Source organism: Neopelma chrysocephalum, unplaced genomic scaffold, assembly GCF_003984885.1.
Source record: "Neopelma chrysocephalum unplaced genomic scaffold, ASM398488v2 Primary Assembly neopelma1_22b, whole genome shotgun sequence".
Taxonomy (NCBI): Eukaryota; Metazoa; Chordata; class Aves; order Passeriformes; family Pipridae; genus Neopelma; species Neopelma chrysocephalum.
Window position 1 is genome coordinate 16,595,136 of NW_020897690.1, and position 12,814 is coordinate 16,607,949.

The 12,814-nt window shown below is 54.5% G+C and overlaps 1 protein-coding gene across 1 annotated transcript; it reads right to left on the minus strand.

Annotated features, from left to right (window-relative positions):
* Positions 1-231: 231 nt before the first annotated feature.
* On the minus strand, positions 232-12,697 carry LOC113966309 (myosin-6-like). The gene is given in 38 exon segments (XM_027680856.1): positions 232-326; positions 414-548; positions 1,021-1,116; positions 1,519-1,794; positions 1,883-2,008; positions 2,215-2,418; positions 2,498-2,806; positions 2,889-3,013; positions 3,091-3,256; positions 3,331-3,514; positions 3,722-3,918; positions 4,334-4,452; positions 4,554-4,680; positions 4,770-5,159; positions 5,434-5,524; positions 5,607-5,752; positions 5,854-6,030; positions 6,264-6,506; positions 6,595-6,723; positions 6,831-6,957; positions 7,045-7,181; positions 7,392-7,515; positions 7,603-7,720; positions 7,805-7,892; positions 8,029-8,102; positions 8,203-8,512; positions 8,657-8,827; positions 9,126-9,394; positions 9,480-9,618; positions 10,196-10,299; positions 10,447-10,545; positions 11,104-11,167; positions 11,269-11,361; positions 11,441-11,549; positions 11,645-11,672; positions 11,841-11,997; positions 12,556-12,660; positions 12,662-12,697. Coding segments are annotated over 38 exon segments (5,613 nt in total). The 3' UTR covers positions 232-305.
* Positions 12,698-12,814: the final 117 nt, after the last annotated feature.

A 12,814-nucleotide genomic window follows, 5' to 3' on the forward strand; every position in this document is an offset into this window, starting at 1 on the left:
TGACTACATGAACTGTCTCCTGTTTGATTTGTTCAAAGGCTTGTTGTTGCTCAGGGCTGGTTGCATCATGCTGTGGGGCGTGCCAGGTTGCACACTGGTTGATGAACTTGTGTATGTTCCATGCATCTTCTGTGCCGTGTGGCAATCCCACCCTTCCCAAACAAACCCATCCCCACACAAACTGCTGCTGCTTAATGCTTTTTATTGGTTGACCAAGCTTGGGGGGCTAGAAGCAGGGGTGGGGCTCTTGGGAGTCTACAGGGGACAGCTGGGAGTTCAGATGGGATAGTTGGGGGTCCAGAGCTTCACTCCTCATTGAGTCCTTTCTGATGGAGAAGAAGAAAAAGGGAGTGTGAGCATGAGGCAGTGGTCAGATGGCGGTGGGGCAGCTGTGGGGCAAGGGGAAGTCCCACCTTGGCTCCAATGTCACGGCTCTTGGCCCGCAACTTGTTGACCTGGGACTCAGCGATGTCGGCACGCTCCTCCGCCTCATCCAGCTCATGCTGTGCCTTGCGGAACTTGGCCAGATTGGTGTTGGCCTGTTCCTCCTGGGGGATAGGGGCATCAGTAGGGCTGCCCCACAGCTTCATCTGTCCTCCTGCCACCCCCTCTGCTCTCTGTCCATCCAAAATTCTAATTGCTCCATCTGACCCACCATGGACCCACCTGTCCCTCCAGCCATCTTCCAGCCATCCAACCATCTACTCAACCATCCATTCATCCTTCCATCCATCCATCCAACCTACTTAAACTTCCAACCACTTCTCCAACCATCCAGTCAGTCATCCTTCTGTCTCACCTTTTTTCCAACCTTCTTTCCATCCGTCCATTATTGCAACCTTCACACATCCCACCATGGTCTCTCCATCCCACTACCACCCACCTTCCTCAGCCCCTGACACCCCACCTCTTGACCACCTCATTCTAAGGTCACCTGCTACTCCCTACATCCTGTCCCACACTCCAACCTGATGCCATTCCCTCCTGGGGGTGGTCCCAAAGCTGCCCCCCACTGCTCACCGCCTCCTCTGCCTGTCGCTTGTAGGCCTTGACCTTCAGCTGGAGCTTATCCACCAGGTCCTGGAGCCGGACCATGTTTTTGCGGTCCTCCTCTGTCTGTGGGGTGAGATACGTGTGGGTCACCACCAAAGCAGTGAGGGTCAGGAGACAGCTAAAGATAATCTTGGGGAGTGGAGACCCTCTAGATCTGTGGGTGCCCTCAGCTGTGGGACAGAAAGTATGATGTATCCCCAGGTGAAGGCGTCTTTTTTTTCCCTGATGAGGTCCCACCTGAGGTTCTGGATCATGCAAAGACCCCATTTATACTGGAACAGTGGGAAGTGTCTTGGGTGGCTTGTAGCCACTGGGCCTACCATGTTCTGGGTCCCACTACAGTATTGGACACAGAGGCAATGGGTTCACCTGTGTCTCTCTGGCTACCAGGTCAGCCATATTGCAAGTCACATACAGCATCAGACATAAGGCCCTGTGGACACAGGGCCAGCCCAGGTGCCCTACCTGGTAGCTGAGCTCCTTGACACGACGCTCGGACTTGCGGAGTCCCTTAATGCTCTCAGCGTTGCGCTTCTGCTCACCCTCCAGCTCATTCTCCAACTCCCTCACACGGGCCTCCAACTTCTGCAGTTGCTTCTTGCCCCCCTTGAGGGCCAACTGCTCAGCCTCATCCAACCTCATCTGCAGGTCCTTGATGGTCTGCTCCATGTTCTTCTTCATCCGCTCCAGGTGGGCGCTGGTGTCCTGCTCCTTCTTCAGCTCCTCTGCCATCATGGCCGCCTACTCAAGGAGAGAAGCAAGCAGAAAAGGAGGTTCATTACCATCCACTGGAAGATATCCTAGTTGTTGTTCCCACCACGGCACTCACGTCAGTGATGGCCTTCTTGGCCTTCTCCTCAGCATTTCTGCACTCCTGGATGGCCTCTTCCACCTCCGTCTGCAGCTGGGAGATGTCAGCCTCCATCTTCTTCTTCTGGTTGATGAGGCTGGTGTTCTGCAGATGGAGAAGAGGATCTCATGAGGTGTCTGTGGAACTGCTGATCCATCTTTCTTCAGCCCCCCAGGATATAGAGGCCATTCCCCCCCTCACACAAACTCTGCAGGCTTCAAGGATCTGGACATCTTGGTAACTCAACTCATTAGAATCCCACACCTATGGATGGAGGTGACCTCTTTCCTTGAAAGTGCATGAGGTCTCACCTGTGAGTGGAGAAGCTGGACCCTCTCGCTGGCCTCGATCAGCTCCTGCTCGGCCAATTTGCGGGCTCTCTCAGTCTGCTCTACCACCGCCTGCAGCTCCTCCAGCTCTGACTGGAGGAGGTTGTTCCTCCTCTCCACGATGGCAATGTTCTCCTTCAGGTCCTCATTGGCCCTGACCACGTCATCTAGCTGCAGTTGAGTGTCCTGTTGGGACAAATGGGATGGATGTCAGCCAGCAGTTCCAAGGGGCTGGGAGGATCTCTTTAGAGGTCAGTGATCCCACCTTGAGATGAGCTTGGGCTGCCTTCAGGTGGGACTGGGCTTCAGCGGCCACACGGTTGGCATGGCTGAGCTGGATCTCCATCTCATTGAGATCACCCTCCATCTTCTTCTTCAGCCGCAGGGCCTCGTTGCGGCTCCGGGTCTCAGCATCCAGTGAGGTCTGCAGCGAGTCCACCACGCGCAGATGGTTGCGCTTGGCCTGTTCCATCTCCTCATCCTTCTCGGCTAGCTTGCGCTCGTAGTCTGCCTTGACTTGGTTGAACTCCAGTTGGGCCCTCAGGATCTTTCCCTCTTCGTGCTCCAGAGAGGCCTGGAAGAGACAGATGGAAAATTGAGAACCACAAAGGAGACCAGGAGAACATGGGGATGCACGGCAATGTGGCTTGTCGCACCTCAGCCTCCTCCAGTGCTGCTTGAAGTTCCAGCTTCTCAGCATCCAGCTGCTTCCTGACCTTCTCCAGCTCATGGATGGTCTTGTGGCTGCTACCCAGCTGCTCCGTGAGGTCCGAAATCTCCTCTGTTCAGGTGAGATCCCGTCAGACTTTGTAGAGATGGTGGAGAACAAGTTGGGCAGGGGGAGGACCATCGTCTTACCTTGGAGGTTCTTGTTCTCCCTTTTGAAGGTCTCCAGGTGCTCAAGCGACTCCTCGTAGGCATTCTTGAGCTTGAAGAGCTCAGTGCTGAGGGATCTGGCCTCTTTCTGTGATGCCTCCAGCTCCATCTGTGACTCTTCAAACTTCTGCTTCCACTCAGCCAAGATCTGGGCCCAAGCAAGTGGTCACCCTCTGTCCACATGTCCCCCATCTACTGTGTCACACCACCGTGTCCTCTCACCTTGTCAAAGTTCCTCTGCTTCTTGTCCAGGGCAGCAGCTGCTGCATTCGACCGCTCCACATCTGCCATCAAGTCCTCAATCTCATTCTGCAGCCGGTGCTTGGTCTTCTCTAGAGAGGAACACTTGGCATTGACTGCCTCCACTGCCTCTTCAGCCTCCTGCAGCCGTTGGGCCAGCTTCTTCCTGTCCCGGGGGACAACCTGGCTGTGGTGACCCATGTACCAAGTGGACCAACTCAAACCTTCTTCCACCCATCAGTTGGCCAAGGCTCTGCTCTGGATCTCCTCTGCTATCTCCAGGTCCCTCTACCTTCTCCAGATCCTTCTACAGTGGAAGAGTCTCTGCTCTCCCCTGCCTCCTAGAAGCTCCCTTCATGGGGGAATGACTTACTTGGCTTCCTCAAGTTCCTCAGTGCGCTGGATGGCATCTGTCTCATACTTGGTCCTCCATTGTGCCACCTCAGAGTTGGCCTTGGAGAGCGAGCGCTGGAGCTCAGCCTTGGCTTCTGTTTCCTCCTCATACTGCTCCCGCAGCAGATCACAGTCATGCCGGGCTGACTGGAGAGTGTGGGCCAGTGCATTCTTGGCCTGGGAGAGAGAAGTGAGGAGATAGTGAGCTTAGCTACATCTAGGTCCTCAAAATGTGTAAGCAGTGTTTTTTCTCAGCCCAACCTTCTCTAGACCATCCCAACCAAATTCAGCACCTCTAGGCCCGTAGAGATCTAAAGATGCGTATCTCTAATCTGGCCCAGTTCAACTTTACCTGGTCCAATGGCACCCAACCACCCATAGACCAACGCAGGTGCCTCACAATTGGCGTGCTCAGTCCACCCTATCAGCTATTCGAACAAATGCAACCCAACTCAACCATGGAACCATAGATGGAACCACCCAACTGAACCAGCCTGAACTTGCTTTTTTTTGGTGCTACCACCATGAGGGTGAAGGACACCTTGTCTTGTCGCCCTCCTGGAGACCCTCTCAGCCACCCCACAAACCTCACCTTCATCTCCTCCTCCAGCTGCCTCTTCAGGTCCTCCATCTGCTGGGTGTATGACTGCTTGCCCCTGGTTAGTTGGGAGACAAGGGCCTCCTTCTCCTCCAGTTGCCGGGACAGCTCTCCTGCAGAGGTAGGGGAGGTTTTCAGGTGTGTAGAGGGAGTGAAGATGCGGGTCAGGGGCTGAAGATGTGGGATGGGGGGTGTCATGGGTCAGGGTTCCCACCATTCTCGGTCTGGAGCTTAGCCCGTTGGGAGCTGGTGTCATTGAGGACTCGTTGAGTCTCCTCCAGCTTGGCCCGGTGTTCAGCTGCCTGGTCCTCCATGGTGCGAGAGATCTTCTCCATACCCACCTTGGAGGAGGAAAGGATGGAGGGGAGTGATGAAGCAGGAGGATAATGCCCACGGTGGAGATGAGGTGTCCACCTTGGCCTCCTTCTACCTTGGCCTTGATCAGCTGTTCCATGTTGGAGCTGAGGTCATCCAGCTCCAGCTTCAGCTCACTCTTCTCCTTTTCCAGCTTCTGCTTGACACGTTGTAGGTTGTCGATCTGCTCGCTGAGCTCAGCCACGCTGTCGGCGTGCTTCTTGCGCAGCGCAGCAGCTGTGGCCTCATGCTGCAGTGTGGCCTCCTCCAGGTCCCTCCGCATCTTCTGGAATTCTGCCTCCCGCTTCTTGTTGAGCTCAATCTGCACTGAGGTGACACCACCCGCCTCCTCCAGACGCTCACTGATCTCCTCCAGCTCCCGTGACAGGTCTGAGCGCAGCTTCTCCACCTTGGCCCTGCCCGTTCGCTCTGCCTCCAGCTCCTCCTCCAGCTCCTCAATCCGCGCCTGTGTTCCAGAAATGGACATGCTGTCAGCAGACTTGGTTCCACCTGGCTTCTCCACTCAACCAATCCAGCTGGAGTGCCTTTAATCCAACTCAACCCAACAAGCTCAAAAGTCTTCAACTCAACCCAGCCAGCTGGAGACTTGTCAACTTAACTCAGATCAACCAGCTGGGAGCTCCTTACCTCAACCCAACCAGATGTAGACTGTTCACCTCAATCCAACCAGCTGGAGGCTCTCCAACCCAACACAACTAAGCAGAGAATAGATCCCTCACCTGCAGCTCTTTCAGCTTCTTCTGGAGCTGCAGGGCCAGTGCCTGCTCATCCTCAACCTTGCTGTTCTGCTGGTTGATCTCAAATTCTTTCCTGCAGATGAAGGCAGTTAGCAGTGAGGTCCTTGTCTTCTCCCCCTGACCAGCTTAAACTGGGGAAGGAGGTCCAGCCTTACTTCTTGAGCTTCTCCTCCAGTTGCTGCTTGTCATTCTCCAGGTCCATGATGTTCTCCTGGGTCAGCTTCAAGTCGCCTTCCAGCTTCCTTTTTGCCCGTTCCAGGTCCATCCGGATCTTTTTCTCCTGTTCCAGGGAACCTTCAAGCTGTGTGGAAACATGGAAATGGGGAGACACCTCAGTTTTTCATCACCTCTTCCCCTGTAACCTCTTCAGCAGTACCCATGTTGGGAGCAGCCCACACTCACATCATCCACTTGCTGTTCCATCTTGAGTTTGGCCTTCGTCAAGGTGTTGACCTTGTCTTCCTCCACCTGCAGGTCATCCAGTGTTTGCTGGTGAGATTCTTGCAGTGCCTTCTTCTCCTTTGTTAACTTGGCAATGGTCTCATCCAGCCCAGCCATCTCCTCTGTGAGGTTCTTGACCTGCAGGAGAAGAAACATCAGGCCTCCAGCTTGGTACCAAGAGTAAAATAAGAGCTGGGGGACATTGCTGTTATCCTTGGCTAATGAGACCATTTCAGTGGTGGAGAACCCAAAAAACATTGAGTCTTGATGTAGCCCAGATCAACTAGCCTTAGGTCTCCTCAACTGAACACAACCAGGCTGAGTTGACTCAAATCCCCACAGCTTGAAGTCAAGGCCCCTCCCCACCTTACCTTGTTTTCTGTGGCATGTTTCTCCTTCTCCACCTTGGCCAGAGTCAGCTCTAGATCATCAATGTCCTTTTTCAGCTCTGAGCACTCATCCTCCAGCTTCCTCTTTTTAGCCGTCAGCTCAGCATTCATCTCTTCCTCATCCTCCAGTCGCTCTGTCAGCTCCTTCACCTTGGCCTCCAGCTGGATCTTGTTCTTGATCAGCTGGTCACAGCGCTCCTCAGCATCATTGAGGTTGTCCTGCTCCTGTATTGGAGTGGCAGGTGAAGTAGAATGGCCATGGGAGGGTGGTGGTCACGCACCTGACATGGTTTTGGGGGGCAACCTCACTCACAGCCTGCACTTGGAGCTGAAGGTCATTCTTCTCCTGCAGCATGGAAACCATCTTCTCCTCCAGCTCCTTCCGCCGGGTCTCTGACTTCTCCAGGGCCTCCTTCAGCCGCCCAAACTCCTCCTTCATGTTCTTCAACAAAGCCCAGGAGACTAATAGCATGTCCAATCCCCTCCATCCATCAACCCCACCCAACGCATGTTGGGTCCCAACCTGCCTGCCTCACCACCTCCTCCCACCTGCATCTCCTTCTCTGTTTCGGCACTCTTCAACAAGGGCTTGATCTTGAAGTAGAGCTTCATCCAAGGCCAGTTCTTCACCCCCATGAAGGCCCTGATGTTCCACTGGATCACCAGCAGTGAGTCCCTAGAAGGGGGAGACCGATGCCACCACACCACAAGCCTAGTGACCCACCAGTTTCCTCCTCAAGGAGAGAGACCCTTCCCCTCTCACCGGCGCTCCAGGATCTTCTTGAATTCAATGCGCATGAGCTGACCTCGGGCCTGAGCCTGGATACGGGTGATGATCCGGGAGAGACGCTCATCCCTCATCTCCTCCAGAAGCCCCAGCAGCCCAGCCTTGAAGAAGACCTGGTGGAGGAATGAGGCAAGTGAGAGGGTGGGTTGGTTGGGAAGGGTTGGTGGAAGAGTTGGTAGACAGATGGATGGGTTGATGGGTTGCTGGGTGGACAGAGGGATGGATGGTGGGGTGGACGGGCAGGTAGACACATCGATGGTGGGAACATGGGGTCCACGTGACCTCATGGGTCATGGAACCATGGAAAGACCATGAGATCTCACCTTGGTGTGTCCAAACTTATACTGGTTGTGGTCAATGTCGATGGATCCCAGGAGTTTCTCAGCGCCCTTGCGGCTGTCAATGAACTGCCCCTCGGGGATGGCAGCGGGGTTCAGGATGCGATACCTGGTGGTCAGAGAGGAGAGGAAAACCCTGAGATCAGCCCTAGTGGGGTTGTCCATCCCCTCCCCACATCTTCTCCTCTGTGCCTACCGCTGGCGGAAGTCCCCATAGAGGATGCGGTTTGGGAAGCCCTTGCGGCAGATGCGAATGCCCTCCAGCACCCCGTTACAGCGGAGCTGGTGCATTACCAGGGGATTGTCCATCACACCTGGTGATGGGTTAGAGAGGTGGGCTCAGCGACAAGCCACACCTACCACCCCTTTCCCTGCCCTCGGCCCTGCTCTTTGTTCACCTGGTTCCTTCCGCTCATTGGGGATGATGCAGCGAACAAAATGAGGGTGGGTGGTCTTAAGATTGGCCATCAGCTTGTTAAGGTTCTCCTGGTGAGAAGGGAGGAGAGAAGAGGCTGAACAATGGGAGAGCAGGGGAGAAGGTGGAGTGCTGGAGGAGTGATCCACCATGTGGGAGCTTGTCCTTGCGTTGCCCCACATTGGATCCACTATGTAGATCCCTCACCCGGTGCAGGGCTGAGACGGTCTGAAAGGAGGAACCTTTCTTCTTGGCTCCTTTCCCCTTCCCTCCATCACCACCTGGGGAGAAGAAGGGTGGGCTGAGACCAGAAACAGGGCGACTCTGTCCACCTGTCTGTGTCCACCTATCCCTCCATCACCCAACCATCCATCCACCCACCGGCATCTGCCCCAGCATAGTTGGAGAAGAGGTTGGCCAAGAGCTTCAGGGCTGATTTCTGGTAGAGCCCCACCACTGTCTCATTGAGGGGGTCCTTGTTCTTCTCCAGCCACCCAATGATATTGTAGTCTACCGTGCCAGCATAGTGGATGAGGGAGAAGTGAGCCTCTGGCTTCCCTTTGACATTGCGTGGCTTCCCGAAGTTGGCTGACTTGCCCAAGTGATTATCAAAGAGCTTAGCCTTGAAGGTCATATCCGAGGCCTTGGGGAACATGCATTCCTCCTCCAGGATGGACATGATCCCCATGGGCTGGGAAGAGAAGACCTTGATGGTCATAGTGAACACCAAGCACAACCCAACTGCCCAACTTTAGGGTCCCTGGCAAGCTCCAACTGGAAGGGCCCTTCCCCAGCAGCCCCTTCAGCCCCCAGAAGCCCTGCGGGGAGGTGGCACCTTCTCAATGAGGTCAATGCAGGCCTGGAGGTCCATGCCAAAGTCGATGAACTCCCACTCAATCCCCTCCTTCTTGTACTCCTCCTGCTCCAGCACGAACATGTGGTGGTTGAAGAACTGCTGCAACTTCTCATTGGTGAAGTTAATGCAGAGCTGCTCAAAGCTGTTGAACTGGGGAAGGAGAGAGAAGATGGCCAATGGGATCAGCTGGGTCAGCTCAACACCCAACAGGGTCAAGAGAACACCCAGGATTAGTGGGTCAACCTGTGACCCAACAGGATCAACACAATGCCCAGTAGTATCAATGAAGTCAACTCAACACCCAGCAGGGTCAAAACAAGGCCCAAAGAGGGTAAGTCTCCACCAGAGTTCCCCCAGAAGCTTCAGATGATCAGCTCAACACCCAGTTGGATCAACCCAACCCCCAAGAGGACTAATGTCACTGCCACACCACCCCCTCAGTCCTCACATCAAAAATCTCGAAGCCAGCAATGTCCAGCACACCGATGAAGTACTGCCGTGGCTGCTTGGTGTCCAGAGAGTTGTTGATCCTCACCACCATCCAGTTGAACATCTTCTCATACACAGCCTTGGCCAAAGCCCCGATGGAGTAGTACACCTGCTGGACATTCTGCCCCTTGGTGACATACTCATTGCCCACCTTCACACGGGGGTGACACAACCCCTTGAGAAGATCAGCCGAATTCAGCCCCATCAGGTAGGCTGACTTGTCGGCATCTGCAGAGTGTGAAGAAGACATGCTGTCAGGTCCCATCTCACTTGGTGACCCCAAAACCTATGTCATCCCCTCCACCCGCTTCACCTTCAGTGCCATCTGGTTCTGCCTGCTCTTCCCTTTGCTTCTGCTTGAACTTCATGTTGCCAAAGTGCATAATGGCACCTGTCAGTTTGTAGACACCAGCCTTCTCCTCAGCAGTGAAGCCCAAGACATCAAAAGCGCTCTGGTGGGCGGGTGGAGGCAGGTGGGAAAGGGCCTTGCCACCCATTCTGTCCAGCTGAGGTCACAGCTGTCTGCTGGCCAGCATTTGTGTGTCCCTCTGCCCTTCCAACTTGTCAGCCTGTCCATCCAAGGACTCATCCATCCATGGACTCATCCATCCACCCATCTGAGTACTGCATCCATCCATCCACCCACCCATCCACAGACTCATCCATCCATGGACTCATTCATCCACCATGAAGTCCATCCGTCCATTCATGGACTTATCCATCCATGTGAGGACTTGTTCACCTGTGGACTCATCTGTCCACCCAAGGACTCCCCCACCTGTTTTTATCTCCACCCACAACCTCCTCCACCCACACCACCCTCCTCTCCTACCTTCTGTCCCTCACCCTGCATCATCCCATGTGACCAACCCACCATGTCTCTTGCCCTCCACCCTTCCCATCCTCCACCTCTCATCCCTACATTCCTCCTCTCCTCCATCCATCCCTCTTCTACCATCTCAACCATCCACCTGGTGCTTCGCCTTCTCCTCAGCCAGGGGATGTCCACCTGCCCGCCCCACCACTTACATCGGTTGCCAACAGCTCTTCAGAGTCATCAATGGAGGCCACAGTCACCTCTCCTTGAGAGACGTAACTGTAGTCATAGGGGTTGTTGGTGATGAGAAGCATCTCTGCTCCGTGGTGGCCCAGGATGGAGACAAAAAACTGAGCACTTCCAGTGGCCAAACAGCCCAAATCATCCTCAATTGCCCCAAGAAGGAGCAGAGAAGTTTAGGAGGGGAGGAAGGAGAAGACCCAAGGCCAAGTGCCCAACTCACCCAGCAGCTCTGGCTTCTTGTTGGAGAGGATCTGGTAGAAGATGTGGTAGTTCCTCTCAGCCTTCAGCTGGAAAATTACACGGGACTTTTCCAGGAGATCTGGGGTGGGGATGGAGAGAAAGACGGTGGAGGTTGGGATTAGGAGATGATGGATTGAGATATGGAGAGATGGATAGAGACATGGAGAGATGGATGGTAGAATGAGGAGATGGAGAAGGAGGGATAGCTGGATGGTAGGATGAGAAGACAGAGGGATGAGGAGGTGGAGGTGAAAGGTCAGATGGATGGACAACAGGACAATGTCTCATGAATCCATCAACCATGAACATAGATGGAGGGATGGACATGTGGAGAGGGAGGGAAGGAAGGAGAGAGGGAGACACAAGATGGAAGGACAAAAAAATGGGAGACAGAGGATCCGATGGATGGTGAGTTGAAGAGTTGGAGATGGAGAGCTGACTGGATGGAGTGAGGGATGGATGGACAGATGGAGTTCATGGATGGATGGATGGACAGATGGAGTTCATGGATGGATGGATGAGTCCATAGATGGATAAGTCCTAGCATGGATTAATAAATCCATGAATAGATGAGTCCATGGAGGGATGGATGAAGGACTGCCAGATGTTCTTTCATGGAGCCTCTCAACCCACTCACAGGTCTCAATGTCAGCTGATGCCAACTTCCCGGTGGCCCCAAAATGGATTCGGATGAACTTCCCCTGGAAAAGCAGTGGCAGGAGGTGGAAGCCTCCCAGCAGACCCCACACTATAGACCCCATCCCACAGACTCTGCCCCATAGATGCCACCCCCAACACTCACGAATCGAGATGAGTTGTCATTGCGGAGGGTCTTGGCATTGCCAAAGGCCTCCAAGGCAGGGTTGGCTTGGATGATCTGGTCCTCCAGGGTGCCCTGGTGGGATGGAACAATCCTGGGTGTGTATGCCATTGGGGGACACTCAATGCTGGGGGTGCATGACCTGAGGCCCCACCTTGCTGCTGTTGGTTGCCTCCTTCTTGCGGTCACCGATGGCAGCAATGCTGGCAAAGTACTGGATGACCCTCTTGGTGTTGACTGTTTTCCCTGCCCCAGATTCTCCACTAGGGTGACAACAGTGAGATGTTGGAGAATATCTTGGTGGCTCCTTTATCACACCCCAGCACTACGGGGCAGCATCAGACGGGGACGGACTTACGTGATGAGGATGGACTGGTTCTCTCGATCTGCCAAGAGATGAAAGGAGTCAGGTGGGAAGAAGTTGGGAGGCATCTTTGGGGTCTTGGGGTTGGGATTGAGGTTCTCTATCCTCCCAGGTGAGGGTGAGGTTGAGGTCAGGATCCATTGTTTGGGGTGGGGTCTTCTAGTTTGAGGTCCCCAGAGGAGGTCTCTACCTGTCAGCATGTTCTGGTAGGCATTGTCAGAGATGGAGAAGATGTGGGGTGGAGCTTCACTCCGCTTCTTTCCCCGATAGGCAGCCACTACCTCAGCGTTGTAAACGGGCAACCACTTGTAGGGGTTGACTGTCACGCAGAAGAGTCCTGAGTAGGTCTGGAGAAAGGGTCAGGTGGATCAGAGTCTGGAGGTGCCACCCCACCAGATGGGGACATCCTAGGTCTAGGTGGCCCAAGGGATGTGGGGAAGGGGCATCATGATTTTGGGGGACCAAAAGGGGGTGGAGATGGGTCATCTTGGGTCTGGGTGGCCCACAACATCCAGAGATGGGACATCTTGTGTGGACCAAGGGATCCAGGGGTGGGACATCTTGTGTGTCACACCGAGGGGGCTATTGAAGGGATATCTTGGATCTAGGTCAGGGGATGGGACATCTCAGGTCTAGGTGGCCAAAATGGTTCAGGAGTGCAACATCTTGGGTTTGGGTGGCCCAAGGGGGCTGGAGAAGGTCCATCAGGTTCTTGGTGTCCCAAAGTCCATGGAGAAGCTACACCACCAGGTTCTAGGTGGCCCATAGACTCTCTGGAAAGCCCACCTGGTTCTAGGTACCCCAAGAGTTTTAGGGAAGGGTCACTAGATTCCATTCACACCTTAGGCTATGGGGAAGACCCTGCCCAGTTCCCAGGTGCCCCAGGTGCTTGTGGGAGGACTCACATAGATCAACCAAGAGGCGTAGCGCTCCTTGAGGTTGTAGAGGACGGCAGGCTCATGGAGGAAGGTCAGCATGGCCATGTCCTCGATCTTGTCGAACTTGGGGGGGGTTCTGCTGGTGGATGTCGGCCTCCTTGACCGTCATCGTCTAGGGGAGATGAGAGGACATGGGGATCGGAGTTGTGGAATGTCCCATGGTTTGGGGGGCACCCTGTTGGGGGTGCTCTGTGGGTGGGGGGTCCTCCATGGGTTGTGGGAGAAT